At 34.7% G+C, this 15,000-nt stretch overlaps 1 protein-coding gene across 20 annotated transcripts in view; it reads left to right on the top strand.

The window, feature by feature from the left end:
• CSNK1G3 (casein kinase 1 gamma 3) overlaps positions 1-15,000 on the top strand; it is a 75,716-nt gene that overhangs the window by 48,346 nt on the left and 12,370 nt on the right. For all 20 annotated transcript variants that reach the window (XM_035566990.2, XM_035566996.2, XM_050716198.1 and 17 more), the window contains 5 exons: positions 6,096-6,181; positions 6,315-6,399; positions 9,431-9,579; positions 10,633-10,728; positions 11,392-11,487. In XM_035566990.2, coding sequence (XP_035422883.1) covers positions 6,096-6,181; positions 6,315-6,399; positions 9,431-9,579; positions 10,633-10,728; positions 11,392-11,487 — 512 coding nt within the window. The remainder of the gene's footprint in view (positions 1-6,095; positions 6,182-6,314; positions 6,400-9,430; positions 9,580-10,632; positions 10,729-11,391; positions 11,488-15,000) is intronic.

Here is a 15,000-nt window from a genome sequence, read left to right as displayed (position 1 = left end):
AGTTGGGTAGACTTATTTTTGTTTAAATGACATGTCTGTTTGAAAATTCTGCCAAATCTAACTTTTGTATTGTGAGTAGTCCTATACCTCTCAGCAAAGCTGTGGGGAAGAGTAGCTAGGTATATACTGACTCCTCTGGCCGTGGTAGCTGTGGCAAAGCTAATAGTCTTTTCAGTAGCTAGTCTTACTTTACTGTGATAGGGCTGCTTCTCAGAGGAGTTACATAAATATTTATGTAATTCTTAAATGTAAGTGCAAAAATTTTAGCATGCATATCTGAAATCTGCTGTGACTGGGGACTGTAAGTGATTATACCATGCAAAAGACCACAACCTCATGTAAAAACTTCTTCAGCTCAAACTCAGAGCAGTAATTCTCCTTGACCTGAGTATTTTGTAGGCATTTCTTGGGTGTCAGAGAAATACGACCTCTTAAGACAAATTGAATATGACCTCTTGTGACACATTGAACACTATGAATGGGGCACTTACTTTCCCAGCCTCTCCTTTATGTAGATTTTTAATTTATTTTTTTTAATTTATTTTTGTAAGTTCTATGATTTTTCTCTGAAAATGTAGCATTTCTTTAGTTTGTGCAGCAGGACATACAGTACACTGAAGTTCTTCAAGTTCTGTTTGTTTTGAATTTCTTAGAGTTGCTGGGACAGTGGAATATAGGATACATTCAGCACTAAAGATACAGGCAATGAGAGAATTTTTAGGACAGTATTTTCAGTCTATAGGTAATCCCTCTCACAATATCAATGGTCTTGTAGCAAAGCTAATGGATATTTTATTGCTGCTTGACTATCCAAGGTTTCAGCTGACCCTTGTGAAAAATAAAAGCCTTTTGAGTAAAGAAGGAGACAGACTGTCATGTTCTTATTCTCTTACAGGTTGATCTCAATTATGCATTTAATTGAACTACAACTTACTCTACGTTATTACTTATAAACAAGAAATAGTGTTTTCTCATGACCAAAACTATAGTTTAGGATCCGGATTGTTTACAAGTGTCAAAACAAGTGCATAGCAACAAGAAAAGAGTTTTAAGTGTTTGCATATGTTTAGCTGAAACTAGCACAAAATTGCCAAGGCCCAATATTTTGAAGTGTGTATAGAAGGTGATTTATAGTTACCAAGCACTGTGTAGCCAGTCATTTCAATTATCTTTTTTCCCAAAATGTGCATTTGGTCAAATGTTTCTAGTGGCTTTGTACTACACTGGAAGTTTGTATCTAGAATAGAAGATATTTTGTCTATGTGAAAAATAATGTGGATTTATTCAGATAACTGTTTGAAAGAAATATAGATATTCTGCAGCCCTTTTCAGCATTTGGTTGGTGCACTTGCTTCTGTAAATTAACTTCTCTTGGGGATAAAATTATTCCATGCTTCTTCAGTTCCCTTCATTTTCAGGAAGGGAGAGTGGGATTCCAGAGAATAAAGATTCAGTATGGGAGCTAAAAATCTCCGTCTGTAAGAGTCCTATGAACTTTTTGTATCTGCAGGAAATCTACATTGGTAATTGGGGGATTTCCCTAAATTCAGAAAAATAGTGTACTGGATTTCTGTTCTAATTTATTGGTTAAAAGAAGCATGGTCAAATGGAGTGGTAATTGATATAAAGTGGGTACGTCTAATGGTGTCTGGGGAATAACGAATATCCTTGGTTATATTGGTCTTTTCCTGGTAGCGCTTGATTATTGAAGAGGCAGAGGTTAGTTATTTTACCATGAATGCCTGAGACTCCTGGGAATGAAACAGCTTTGCTCTGTAATGCTAATTGAAAGGCCAAATGAAGAAATTAACGGTAATTTAACAGTAATTATGTTAAGGGGGAAAAAAAACAGCAGCAACAGCAACAAAACAAAGAACACCCCTCCTTCGAGCCCCCTACCCTTCACTGGTAGGTCCACTCTGTTGTCAGAGCTGTCATATGTTCTAGATTTAAAATACATTTTTTTAGGACCAGGCTTTTCTGTAATCTAAATCACCAAAAATATTTGTAGATTGGATCAATGCTAGTGCATTTCTTAACGTAGTTTTGTTCACAATAAATGTCTGTACTAGCCTGCATTCCAGAGCTTTTTCATAACCTTGAAGAAAAAAATAATTTCTGCAGTTAAGGGGCCATAGCCTTTCAGGGCCTAGCAACTCTCACTTGTTGCTGAGTCAGTGGGGCAGAATGAAATCTTTTTCCAGACCTAGTACTCACACCTAGAAGATTGAGTAGTCCTAATCACTGTATCATTGCTGAACCTCAGGGGCAGGGTTGTGGAGAGGCAGGCCTAAGAGCTAGTGAGGCTCAAGAACTGATCTTGCATAGATACAGTGAGTGAAATTGCCATAACCTTTATGGAGTTAATACAAAGCAGTATGTCTGGCAAGCAGAACCAGGGTTAGTGAAGTGTTCTGCTATGAAAGAGAAGGGGAATGAATAAAGTGGCTTTTGAACAGCAAGTGGGGTTGAAGGTTTTGTTGGTCGTTTGCTTTCATGCCAGGATTTTTCCTCCTAATTTTTCATAACGAAAATGCACTTCTTTGATTTTCGAGACATTAATTGCTTTTATAGCCAATTTAGTAGAATAGCTTCAAAACTGTGTCCTGAGCAGGTATCAGAGCTGTGTTGTCACAGTAAATCAATATGTTTGAAGTGAATTGTAATAGTTATTAAATGATATTGCTCAAAATAAGTATCTCTGAAATACAAAATATACTAAAATTTGTGGTTCTTTGATCTCAGTTTATTTTTGGGTAAGGGTAATAAGTAATATGTAATATGAGATGAATAACTTTTTATGTGTAAAGAAAACCTGGAAATCTACAATTATACGAAACAGTGCTTCTAATACAAAATGATTTGAGATTCTAATTGTCCAAGATTCAGACTTAAAAAATGCAAGGTAATTTTCTTTGCTCACATAAAGGTATAACTGAAAACAGTTTGCTTAAAGCCCACATTATTCTTAATGCAACAGTATGGCAAACAATGTGTTTATTATAAAATTGGCAGAATTACATTTTTAAACATAATGATTTTGTTCATGAAGGGATGCTGTTCTTTCCCTCAAATTATGCTATTGTGTGGAATCATATCATTTTGAACAAGATTAGAAACTCTGGGTGATAAATTTCATATCTACAGGATTTGACTCTACCTACAGGACATGTAGGTATGTCACTTGCCATCTGCTTAGTGATTATAGTAAAGAGCCTGAGTATTGCACAGTCTCATGCAGTCATTCCTGGCAGCGAAAACCATGTTTTCTGATCCAAACATATAGTAAGTTTCTGCTGTTTCAGCATTCCTATAGAAAGTAGTAAAACTTTCTTTGGAGGGGGAGTATGGTGTTTATAATGGGTTTATACTAAGACTGAAATGTCTTATTTGGCCTGTTATGGTTACTTTACCATGTAGGCTAAGAGGTAATTTCTGGAGATAGCCTGAGGAATGAGGTTCTAGTCTTGATTAAAACCAACCTATTTGAGTCAAGATTTATGTATAGCTTGTAAACTAAATAATGGGTATTAGTTTCTGACTAATTTAGCTGGCTTCAGGTGACCTCACCTCCTTGAGGGAGAGAGACTGTGCCCTAAAATCTTGTGTTTTTGTTATCTTATGGTTGTATTACAACAGATCCTCTCAATCTCATTAATTTGTGATGCACTAGGATCAGCAAATATCAGCAACTCTTCCTCCAGCTGATGCTTGAAATCCTTTTGTTTTTCAGCTTGTCCACTGCTCAGTTTTTCTGGCTTGCAAAAGCCCTTTCTCTAACAACAGCAATAAAAACCTTGGCAGGATTGTCTTGAAAAATTTCATCCATGAGAAAGGATATTTGACTACTATTTTAAGTTAAAGTTATGACCAAAGAACTCAAATGAATTCTAAATAATAATCCCTCTCCAGGATAAAATATAAAACACACAACGACAAAAAAAAAAAGTCGCCACCAAAATCTTTCCCATAGCAGAATCTTGAGGGCATTATGAACTCAAATGGCACATCCTTGAAATAGTTAGTATGGAACTATTCAACAGAAGTGTCTCAAAGTGCCCAAAGCTCATACAAAAATCATCTTAATGAGAAATCATTTCAGGATAAAAATTGAAAGTTGCTCCTCTTTTAGAAATAGCTCTCAGTGAAATAGCAATTGCTCCTAATATATATGTGTTTTTTGTTGTTGTTGTTTTTTACAAAGCGCTTAATTTTTCATCAGTGTAACCTGTAGAAGTTAGTGCAAAAGGGAGGAATTATTATCCATCAGCAAATGCCAAGGAGAACTTTCCAGATTTATTTTTGTGAGCCATACTTTAGTGTTGTTCATAGATGGGCCTTGGGTTGCACGCTTGCAACATTTTTGTATGCTTTGCCACCATTTTCTTGCAGCCACTGAACTGATTTACATAACGCACGCACAGCTTTGCAAAAAACATTTGTTGTGAGCAGTGCTTATGAAGTACCCGTTTTCTCTATGTCCATCCCATAAAGAGCTCTGGGTTCCAACAGGTAGCAGAAGTCAACATTTACTGCACATTCTGAAACCTGTCAAACATAAAACTCCGCTGCTTATTTTCACTCCAGTAACTTCAGTAGTGGTATCAGCATTACATATGCTCAGCAAATGGGATACTGCAGGATCAGCAGAGAAACTTAGAGAAAACTAGGTTGTCTGGAGGATATTCACTGAGGAAAGACAGCAGTGGACAAGAAGAGTAGCAGAGCGGATGCAAACAAGATGAGTGTTGGTATGGGATTTGGAAAGATGGAGAATTGTGAAGGAGAAGTGACTGTAGAAACACCTCCCCATGGCTGGCAGATGTGTGATGAAGCAAGGGACTAGGTGTAGTCCAAGCTCGGGATTATAATAAGTTTTTGGTGTTTTTTTTATTTACTTGCTAGTATGTTTAATTCAGTGTTCAAGTGAGAAGATGGGCATAGAAAACAGTAATAAATAAACTGTTCTTTTTATATTAAGAACTGTTGTTCAGATGCAGTGTATTTGCAGCGATATTTTGTGTTGATCTGATCAAAGCCAGGTTTGCTTTTTTAACATTCCTGCGTTCAAAATGTAACATGTCATGTACTTTTCTGTTCAGTTTCTCTTGCTTTCAAGGCAAAGTGGTTTTGTGACAATGCTGAGTAGAAGCAATACTAGTATGTTGGTTTTCTGCCTTCTGTAAGGGAGGAAGTCAAAGTTAGAGGGGAAATTGTGCTTGTTACTACAAAACATAATACACTGTGTAACAGCTCTTTCGACAACAGAGCAGAATAAAGTCAGGTGAAAATGTAAAATTCCTTTTCTACTAGTCCTTAAAGGTTTTTACTAATTCTATTACATTGAATTTTCCTAAGTAGATTTGATTTTACTTTAAAATAATATGGAATGTATTTTGAAAACTTTGAACTTTGAATAAACTGCATTTTGTTTGTTACTCTTCCGTTTTTCAAACATTCTATAAATTTTTTGAAGGAATGCCATTGTACTACTGCAGATGCTACTGCAGATGCAATGTTATGGTTCATGCCAGACACTTCTTTCATTACTTAGACTTTAAGTCAGTGAGACCTGAGAGTAGACTATGCGTACATGTCTCTTTATGCTGCTTTCTGATCAAATAATAAGACTTCTGAGCCTTCTTCAGAAGACCTTTGGCTTACTTACATATCCAATAAAGTGAGACTGAGAAATCAACCATCTTCCATGATTTTACAGATGAAAAATAAGTTAAGTTAAAGCTTTTTTTAAATTTGTTTCAAGTCCGTAACTAATATATGAAAAAATGTGGGACAAAAGTGCCATTATATATGTAAAGGATCAAAATCTATTTTAAAATAAGATCAATTTATTATAGCATGATAATTTGTTTAATGTACTGCTGAGTTTTATATAGTTGCAGTCTGCATCCGCGTGTTCTGATTTACCTCTGTTCTTAATGTAGGCTATAGTACTTAAGAAGCCTTAAATGTTTGTTTTGCTCTCAAGTACTTTACACCTCTCAATTACTTTTACACAATTTTGAACCTAGGCTTTAAAATATAATGTTAAATTAAGCAGATTGACTTCTAATAATATTTGAATTTTGTTTCAGAGCAAAGTAGAAGAGATGATTTGGAAGCTTTAGGTCATATGTTTATGTATTTTCTCAGAGGAAGCCTTCCATGGCAAGGTTTAAAGGTAGTAGTTTTTTATATCTTCACTTCCTTCCTGCTTTTAGATCATCAGCTTTTCTTGGTATGATCTTTTAATTTCTGAAAGCTTGTCTGAAAGCTGTATAACTTTATAAGTTTCTTTTGCTCTTTTATCATAGGCTGAAACATTAAAAGAACGTTACCAGAAAATTGGAGAAACTAAACAAACAACATCTATAGAAGTATTGTGTGAAAACTTCCCAGGTAATGTCTGCTGCTAATGAAGATGTTGTGTATTGATGTGTTGATTTAGAAAATGAACCTAGTATACGTTATTGTTTTTTAATATCTGTTTTTAAAAATAAACAATACTTCCAAATATCTATCACCATAGTGTGTGTGTATATATATATATATACATATTATATACATATTATATATATATATATATATATATTTGAAACAAGCAGTAAACGAATGCTGGTGTTGTTCGAAAATAATTTTTTAATGTGTCCTTTAGAATTATTTATAATTATTCTTAAAGTGATCAGCTAGTCTACAGTTTTGCCTTCAAACACAAAATTTTGGTATTTGCTTCATAACCATTTTGAAAAGAATCTGCTTTTCAGGTGGTACATGATTATTAGAAGCAGCTTGAAATAATATTAAAAAATATATATTACTTGCAGATGCTTTCCTGTGACACTTATAGTTGTTCTTAAGAGAAGATACCTCCTAATAAGGTATTTGGAACACCAGACAGAAGCAAATACTTTTTTAAAAGTTGGATTAATAAACAGGATAGGTATGGTGTGGTTGCTAAAATAGAAATAGACACCTTCAAAGATAATCAGCATATCGATAGGCAAAATGGATTTGCTGAGACTAGGTCATGACAGATTTGATAGTCTTTTATGACAAGACAGCGGGTCTTGTAGACAAGAGGCAGATGTTAAATGCCATGAAACCTTAGTACTTTTGCTTTTGACACTGCTTTTAAATATCCTTATAAGTAATATTAAAAGCATAATTGAGAGGACTCTACTATGGGACAAAGAGTATAAAACTGTTTGAAGTACTTAAGAACTTGTCATTGTTATCAAATTGGAAAAATGAAAAAGAATTCCACAGAGATCTATGATGGTTCTGCTCAGTATTTTTGTTAATGCCTTGTATAATTGAGAATTCTTATTAGGCTTCCAAATGATAAATTTGAAATTCATGGGCTTGATAGTGGGGTTGGAAAGAAAGGATTTTGACAAATTATAAATACAGTCTAAAAATACAAGGTACAGTTCAATAGGTCACAATAGTATATAAATAAAGGATCAAGTCCAGATTAAAAATTACTGGATATGGAAAGGTTGTTTAGGTAATGACTTAAAGATGAGTCATAAGGTAAATGAGTGAATAGTGTCATGCTCTTATATTTAAAACAAACAAACAAACAAAAAACCAACCAAACAAAAACCTGTACTAAACTGCATTATATAAACCAGTTATAAACTAAAAGATACATGAATTGCTATTTCTCCTGTATTTGATTCTGTAAAACTGCAGCTGAAGCAGTATGTTCATTTCTGGGAACTGTACTTCAAGAAATATACTCTATTTTAAGGGTGCAAAAGCAGGGATACTTTTTTGCTATACCTCTTTCCAAAGACTGAAGTGATAGAAACTGTTTTGGCCAAAATAATACTGTGAGGGAATTAAGTTCCCCTGTACCTTTTGCCTTGGTACAGCCATGAAAGGAAGTAGCTTACTACATTCACAGTAAAAAAGACACAGTAGTGGTTGTAATCCACTGTAAAACTGTTTAGAGTTGAATTCGTCTGTTTCATATGCAATGAAGAACAGGAGAGGATTGTTGAGGAGATTGTGGAGTTCCTTTCACTGGAGTTGTGTGAAAACCAATTATGTAAATGTGGCTGGAACTGATTTACTCTGGGCTAAGCTTGGTGTACTAGGTGGCATCTTGAATTTCTTTCCAACCCTCTTGTAAAAATTAATTCATTACCATTTTTTCCAATGCTTTCCTTTTTAATTTCTGTGTATTCTATTAAAAAAAAAAAGGAAAGAAATGGATTTTAATTACAGAACTGGAGAAATGTCTGAACATAAATTAGTTCACCTAGCATAAACAAATACGTTAAATCTAATGTAGAGGGTATATGTTGCAATTCTTGCAAATAATAATGAGTAAGAGTAGCTGCATATCTGACAGCAACATCACTAAGCTGCATTCCAAATTCTTTTTTCCAAGCTGGTCTCAAACCCTCTTTCTACCCCTCTGCCTCTGGAAGAGTTTAACTTGGTGTAGCTCAGTCTCCTGTGCACTTCTCTGCAATCCTCTGTTAGAGGGCAGGTACCTTCTTTGTACTACAAAATATCTGGTCCTTCACACTTAATGGAAATCTGATGTGTAGGTGAGGGAAGGCACGCGGTGATACTGTGGTTCTGTTTCTCACATACATACTGTAGGCATCAGCGGGTGCCAGTGGAAACTACATTGAACCCTATTAGCCTCTGACTCTCTGATCATATAGTTGTGTAAGTTTTCTCTTCTGCCTTGGAGTCATTTGAATAGTCTTTTTGGCTTGAGTGTGAGGAGTCATTGCTTTTCTCAGAACGAGTTACCAGTGTGTGATTTCCCGCCCTTTCATGGGCTTCAAAAGATTCAAAGCAAAGTAGATTTCAAGATCTCTGCCTGTCCTCCTGAATTCATGCTTCAGGACTCAGGTCGGGTGTTTCATCTGATCAATATTACAGCCTGTACTATGTGTCAGGACAGTTGGAGCTTCCCAGTTCAAGAAGCAGTTGTAGATCCTCTCAGAAAGGAAGTTTGCATTCAGTAACTCGTGCTCTTAGAGACACAGTCCACCCTGTCCTATATACACCCCTTCTTTACCTTTCCTTAGGCTTGTCTGTATGCAAAACATTGAAAAAAGTTGAAAAGTGGAGGCATTTCCCTTCTCACTTTTTTGTTACATTATTATGCATGAGGATTGAAAGGTTAAACGAAAGATGAATTGTCTTACATTACCTGTCTTACAGGTGATGCAAAGGTAAAATTCTAGGGGGAATCACTTTGTAGGATGTATTTGGAATGTGGCAGTATATCTTCAAGAATATAATTACTATGAAGCAACGCTTCTTTCTGCTAATGCACACATGCATGGTGAACCACTATTCATGTTTTGTGTTAAGACAGAAGTTATTTTAAAATACAATAATAAATACTATTTTTGAGTGCCACTAAAATGTGTTACAATTAGGTGTGTTTCTTTTTACATAGAGGAAATGGCTACATATTTACGTTATGTAAGAAGGCTAGATTTTTTTGAAAAACCAGACTATGACTATTTAAGAAAGCTCTTCACTGACTTACTTGATCGAAAAGGCTATGTGTTTGATTATGAATATGACTGGACTGGCAAACAGTTGGTGAGTATGATTAAGCTATTAATAAGGTACTGTTTTATTGTTTGATCAGTTTTGAGCCACTGTTAGTCTTGAGTTTTAGAATATATCTTATGGCAACTAATTAGAGTTGTGAACACCTATGGCAAACACATTTTCTATTGCATTTTGAAACATTGTGTTTTAGTTTGACTTGCTTCATATTGAGTCTCTTTCCAAGTATACTTTTAATATCCAAGAAGACCTCTGTTCAGTCTAAAATGAGGTTATAGGAATTCAGACTGCTTTCTGAGTTGAAGAAAGCTTAAAACTTTGCAAGTGATTGTTGTCATTGTTTATATTTTCTTCCTTTATGGACTTTCTTACTCCAAGCATTTTTAGAACGTAAAGCAGTCACTTCTCTGCATCTGACATATATTCCAGATATTTAGCTTTTCATTATGAAGAAACTGTCTTTTTTTTTTTTTTGAGTTATTCTATTGAAATGTGATGTAGGATATCAGTTTCCATCACAGTGCATATAAAAGTTGCAGAAAATACTGTGTTTGTATTCTTTAAAGAAATGGTAAAAAGTGAATTTTTCAAGACCTCAGAGCTTTCCTTGCTTCTTCTAATAAATTGGAGAAGAGTTGTGGGTGCAAGTTGCACAATTTTAGATTATACATTTTACCCTGAAGTTCCTTGTGTGACACCTTGGAAGAACTGTGGAATTTTATTGCTAAATATTTTTTCAGTGTTTAACATTTAAAATTACTTTAAGCTTCTTTTCATATTGTCAGCAAAATATCCCATAAACAAATGCTAACTGCAGAAAATACCAGCTTAAATCCTCTCAGAAAAAAATATCATCTGATAATACTCAGAATTGCTCATGCATGAAATTGTGTAAGACTTGGTTTGCTTTTTTCTTTCTGCTATTGGCAAATTCTTTGTGACAGTTTTGCTTTAATTTTATAGTTCTAGATTATGGGAGACTGACAGATTTAAGGATTTATCTGGATTACAATTTAAGAACTTTTAGTAAGACTTAGAAATTTATTTTTTTTACCAGTTGCTACGTATTATTTATATTTGTAGCCTACTCCATTGGGTTCAATGCATTCAGACACTGCATTGTCATCAAACAGAGAAGCTTATCAGCACAGAGATAAGATGCAACAATCCAAAAATCAGGTAAAATGCTTATGTAAGGCTGTCAGCATTACTATGACTTTTATCTAAAAATCTGTGCTATGTTGTTGTTACTTTTATTATAACTTCAAAGTAAAATTGACTGCAGTTTTTTTTTTCTTTTGTTTAAGTAGGTCCTTGTTAATATGTTTCACATCTGTAGACATTTCAACATTGTAATAAGTTACTTGTTTTGATGCTATAATATAATTTACCATGCATCAATATTGAATTTTCTCTCTGCTTCAAATTTTTTTTAATTTCTGTTTTAAATCACATTTCCCATTACCCTATATCATCTGGTGGGGTTTTAACATGTATTTCTAACATTTTTACTTTTTTTTTTTTTAAACCAGGATAATGACCAAGGTTGTAAACACAGTAAGAAGCTAAATCTTTGACTGTTTATCTAAGCTTAGTTACAGGGTTGTGTCAGTGGGTTTTGTTCATTTTTTATAAGGAATTTTTAGTTTAGATACTTTGTAACTTCTTTATGAAATTTTTATTTTACTCTGTAGGTAATGTTGATATACAATCTGAACAGGAATTGAGTAGGTAGTGCTTCTGTGCTTAAAAAAATAATTTATATTTTATACGTGAATTGCTTATTTTTGGAATTTTTATTTTAATTTTGCATATTTTCCTAATACATTCAAAAAAACGTAGGCAACAGATCATAGGGCAGCTTGGAACTCACAGCAGGCCAATCCACATCATTTGAAGGCTCATCTAGCAGCTGACAGACACGGTGGCTCAGTACAGGTATTTTCTGTTTCTTTGTTTGACTGATTGCTTTCACATTACATATTACTAGTCTCCTTTAATGCATGGCAATGATTCCTGCTTACCTCTTAAACTTGCTCTCCAATTATATTCAGAATGTACCTATTCTTCACTACTTGACAATTGCCAAACTGAAATTAAACAGGTGCAGAAAACTATAGGTCTTTTTGTATGTGGAAGATCTGCTGCATGTTTCTTACTAAAACAGAAAAAAATAGTCTAACGCAACAGAATTATATGTCTTCCTGAAGGAATATGTTCCTACATCAGTGCGACCAACTGAAGTTTTGACATTTGATATGTTACTTGGTTTTACTAGCAGCTAATACACTATTAACTTAGTTCACGATTGTTCAAGTCACACTTTATGTTCCTTAAGCAAACTCCAAATGAAAGCACTAATTGCAGATTTTACTTAAACTGCTACTTTTCTTCAAACACTAGGTGACTAGAAGAATGTTTACCAGGGCAGTACTTATCCATAGAAAAATGAGTAGAAACCAACATTTTTTCTTCAAAGAGCTTTTTTTTCCTGGTGTGCTCTAAACTTTATTTTTTGGTGTCTTGCTCTTTGAACATACTTGGGAGTGGAATGGTTGGAACACTACATAAAAAAAGCTAAATTGAATGGAGAAGGATTCAGAATGCCAACTGCCAAGCTGCATGTAGTTTTGAGCTTTTGGTCTGAAATGAAAATAACTTATTTTGTAATGTGTTATGGGGAAAAATATATATTTTTGTCACCTGATTCATTTTTGATTCTGAGAATAAAAGTTACATACAATTCTTTTGAAGTTTTATGTTTTGGAAAATCGATGTCAATGTTTGAAGAAAGAGTGAGAAGTCCAGGGTAATGGAAACAATGCTGCAGTCTTAATGCTGTGATAATGAAGTGTCTTCTTCAATTACTTTGGAATTTAATTTGAACTTAACATCCTTCAGATTTTGCTGCCTTATGAACTACTGTTACACGTTGTGTAAGAAAGTCTAATAGGTGATAATTACCACTGTGTATCAAGAAAAGTATAAAAATTGTTCTGAAGTTCCTAGTCACAAATATTTTGAAATTTTACTAGTATTATTAACTTGAAGATTATAGTTCTTTCAATAACGTCAATTTTAAAGGTGGTCATACATCCTTTGAGAACAGTACAGCATGTGGAATCAAAATTAGATTTGGAGTTGTCTTCCAAAATTATTACATTTCTTACTTTTTTAATCTTTTACGTTACAGAAATTTAAACTTATTAACTGCCAGTTAATAGAATTTTTAAATTGTATATTACTTCACTGTTCTGGCAATCTTAGCAATTAAACCTTTTTTTTTTTTTAATTTCTCTAGTAAAATGTAAATGTTGCAAGAGACTTTTTCATTGTAGAGTGCCTTACATACATTTTGAAGGTGGGTAGAGTGGGAAGATTTTCAAGGAAATGCCAGTTGTCTGCATTTCTGTAAATTTTATTTTTATTATTTTTTATTTTTGACAAACAGTGTGGGTATTCTGAGTTCAGATAATGTAGATCACTTGAGAATAAACAGTTACCGTGTAAAAAGAGCAATGTGCAAAACTGCAACCATTTGTTCTGTCTTTGAAGATCAAGTTGTTCAGAAGGATGTTTTCAAGCCAGCTGAATTGATTTTTAATGTACAAATGGTCATGCTTCCTTATTAAAAGCAGATATAAAACCACGTAGTATAGTCAATTTAGTTTTGAAGTTTGAGCCCTTGAGTGTTGTCAAATACCCAGATACTGGGTATATATGTTGTCAAATATCTTCATTGTAATAATACTAACCAAGTCATGCTAGTGAGTTGGACCATTAGCTAGCTAGTTTATCTAGATTCCTAATTGCTCTCAATAAGCCAAATTTTAAAAGTGCCAGGTACAATTGTTCAAAGTAAGGTTGACTCTAAGAGGTGAAACTGAATTGTGGGTTTTGTTATTTTTTCTTTGTGTTATCCGTGAGTCATTGCATATCTGTGAGATCAGTTGTACGCAGAATTACCAGATTTTCGTCAAGATATGAAAATCTCTTGGCAGAGAACTTCCTTTTAAAGAAAGACATCAAAAATGTTGGTACACTGCCCCTACAGGTTTCATTTATTGTCATCTATGGGATCCTTTTGTAGTAGGTTATTTAAATGTGTTAATGATTCCTCAGTGTTACTTACTAAATTCAAGTGGACTGTCTGTTGGAGTGTGTGTATGTATCTTAGTATATATGCTAATATTCTTAGTAATGATGTTCAGTTGGAAGCATTCAGGTTCTAAATGGTTCGATAATTAACAGTAATTGTTCTGTTTTTTTTGTATAAATTTAAGGTATCTTAGATTATCTAGGCCTGTGTCACTGTTAATGTGCTTAATGTATCTGATTTTGGTTTGTAGGATCAGTTCATGTGAAAAGTTCAAATACTACTAGCGAACTGAATTGTAAAAGGAAGATGTCCAGAAATGGTCCTCTCTTCTGCTTATTTGTGTTTGGAATTAGATGAAAATGCAGTAGCATCACAGTCTGTCTTTCTAGTTTCTGTAGCCTTAGTAATGAAAGCAACTTCTTATACCTCCCGGCAATTCACTCAGCAATGTATTGTCTTTATTTTTTAGATTTTCCTCACTTACCAGAAACAGTAGTTGCATAATACTGAATTATTTCCTTCTCTACATGAACTCCAAACCTCTTATGCACTCAAAGACTTTAGTCATCGGAACAGAATCATCTAGGTTGAAAAAGATCTTCAAGATCAAGACCAACCATCAGCCTGATGTACTGAGTCCCATCGCTAAACCATGTTCCCTAGTGCCATATCCATATGACTTTTAAATACCTCCAAGGGTTGTGACTACACCACTTCAGTGGGCAGCCTATTCCAATCCTTAGCCACCTTCTCCATTAAGAAATTCTTCCTATTTTCCAATCTAAATCTCCCGCGGTGCAATTTGAGATCATTTCCTCATGCCCTATCACTTGGCACCTGAGAAAAGAAACCAACACCCTCCTTATTGTAACCTCCTTTCAGGTAGTTGTAGGGAAGGATGAGGTCTCCCCTCAGTCTCATTATCTAGACCGAACAACCCCAGTTGCCTTGGTTTATCCTTGTTTTCTTGTCCCTTCACCAGCTTTGTTGCTCTTCTGTGAACACATTCCTGCAACTCAGTATCCTTCTTGCAGTGAGGGGCCCCAAACTGAAAACAGTATTCTATCTGCAGTCTCACCAGTGCTGCATAGAAGGTAACAACCACTTCCTTAGTCGTGATGGCCACACAATTTCTGATCCAGGTCAGGTTGCCCTTGGTCTTCATGGCCAGCTAGGCTCACTGCTGGTTCAGATGGCTGTTGACCAGCTGACCCAGGTCCTTTTCTGCTGCGCAACTTTGCAGCCACTTTTCCCCAAGCCTATACCACTGCATGGGGTTGTTATGACTCAAATGCAGGACCTGGCACTTACCCTTGTTGAATGGTCATGCAACTGGACACAGCCCATTGATC

This window comes from Cygnus atratus, chromosome Z (genome assembly GCF_013377495.2).
Source record: "Cygnus atratus isolate AKBS03 ecotype Queensland, Australia chromosome Z, CAtr_DNAZoo_HiC_assembly, whole genome shotgun sequence".
NCBI classification, from domain to species: Eukaryota; Metazoa; Chordata; class Aves; order Anseriformes; family Anatidae; genus Cygnus; species Cygnus atratus.
The sequence above is the reverse complement of the archived record's forward strand: the minus strand, read 5'-3'. Positions and strand labels throughout refer to the sequence as shown.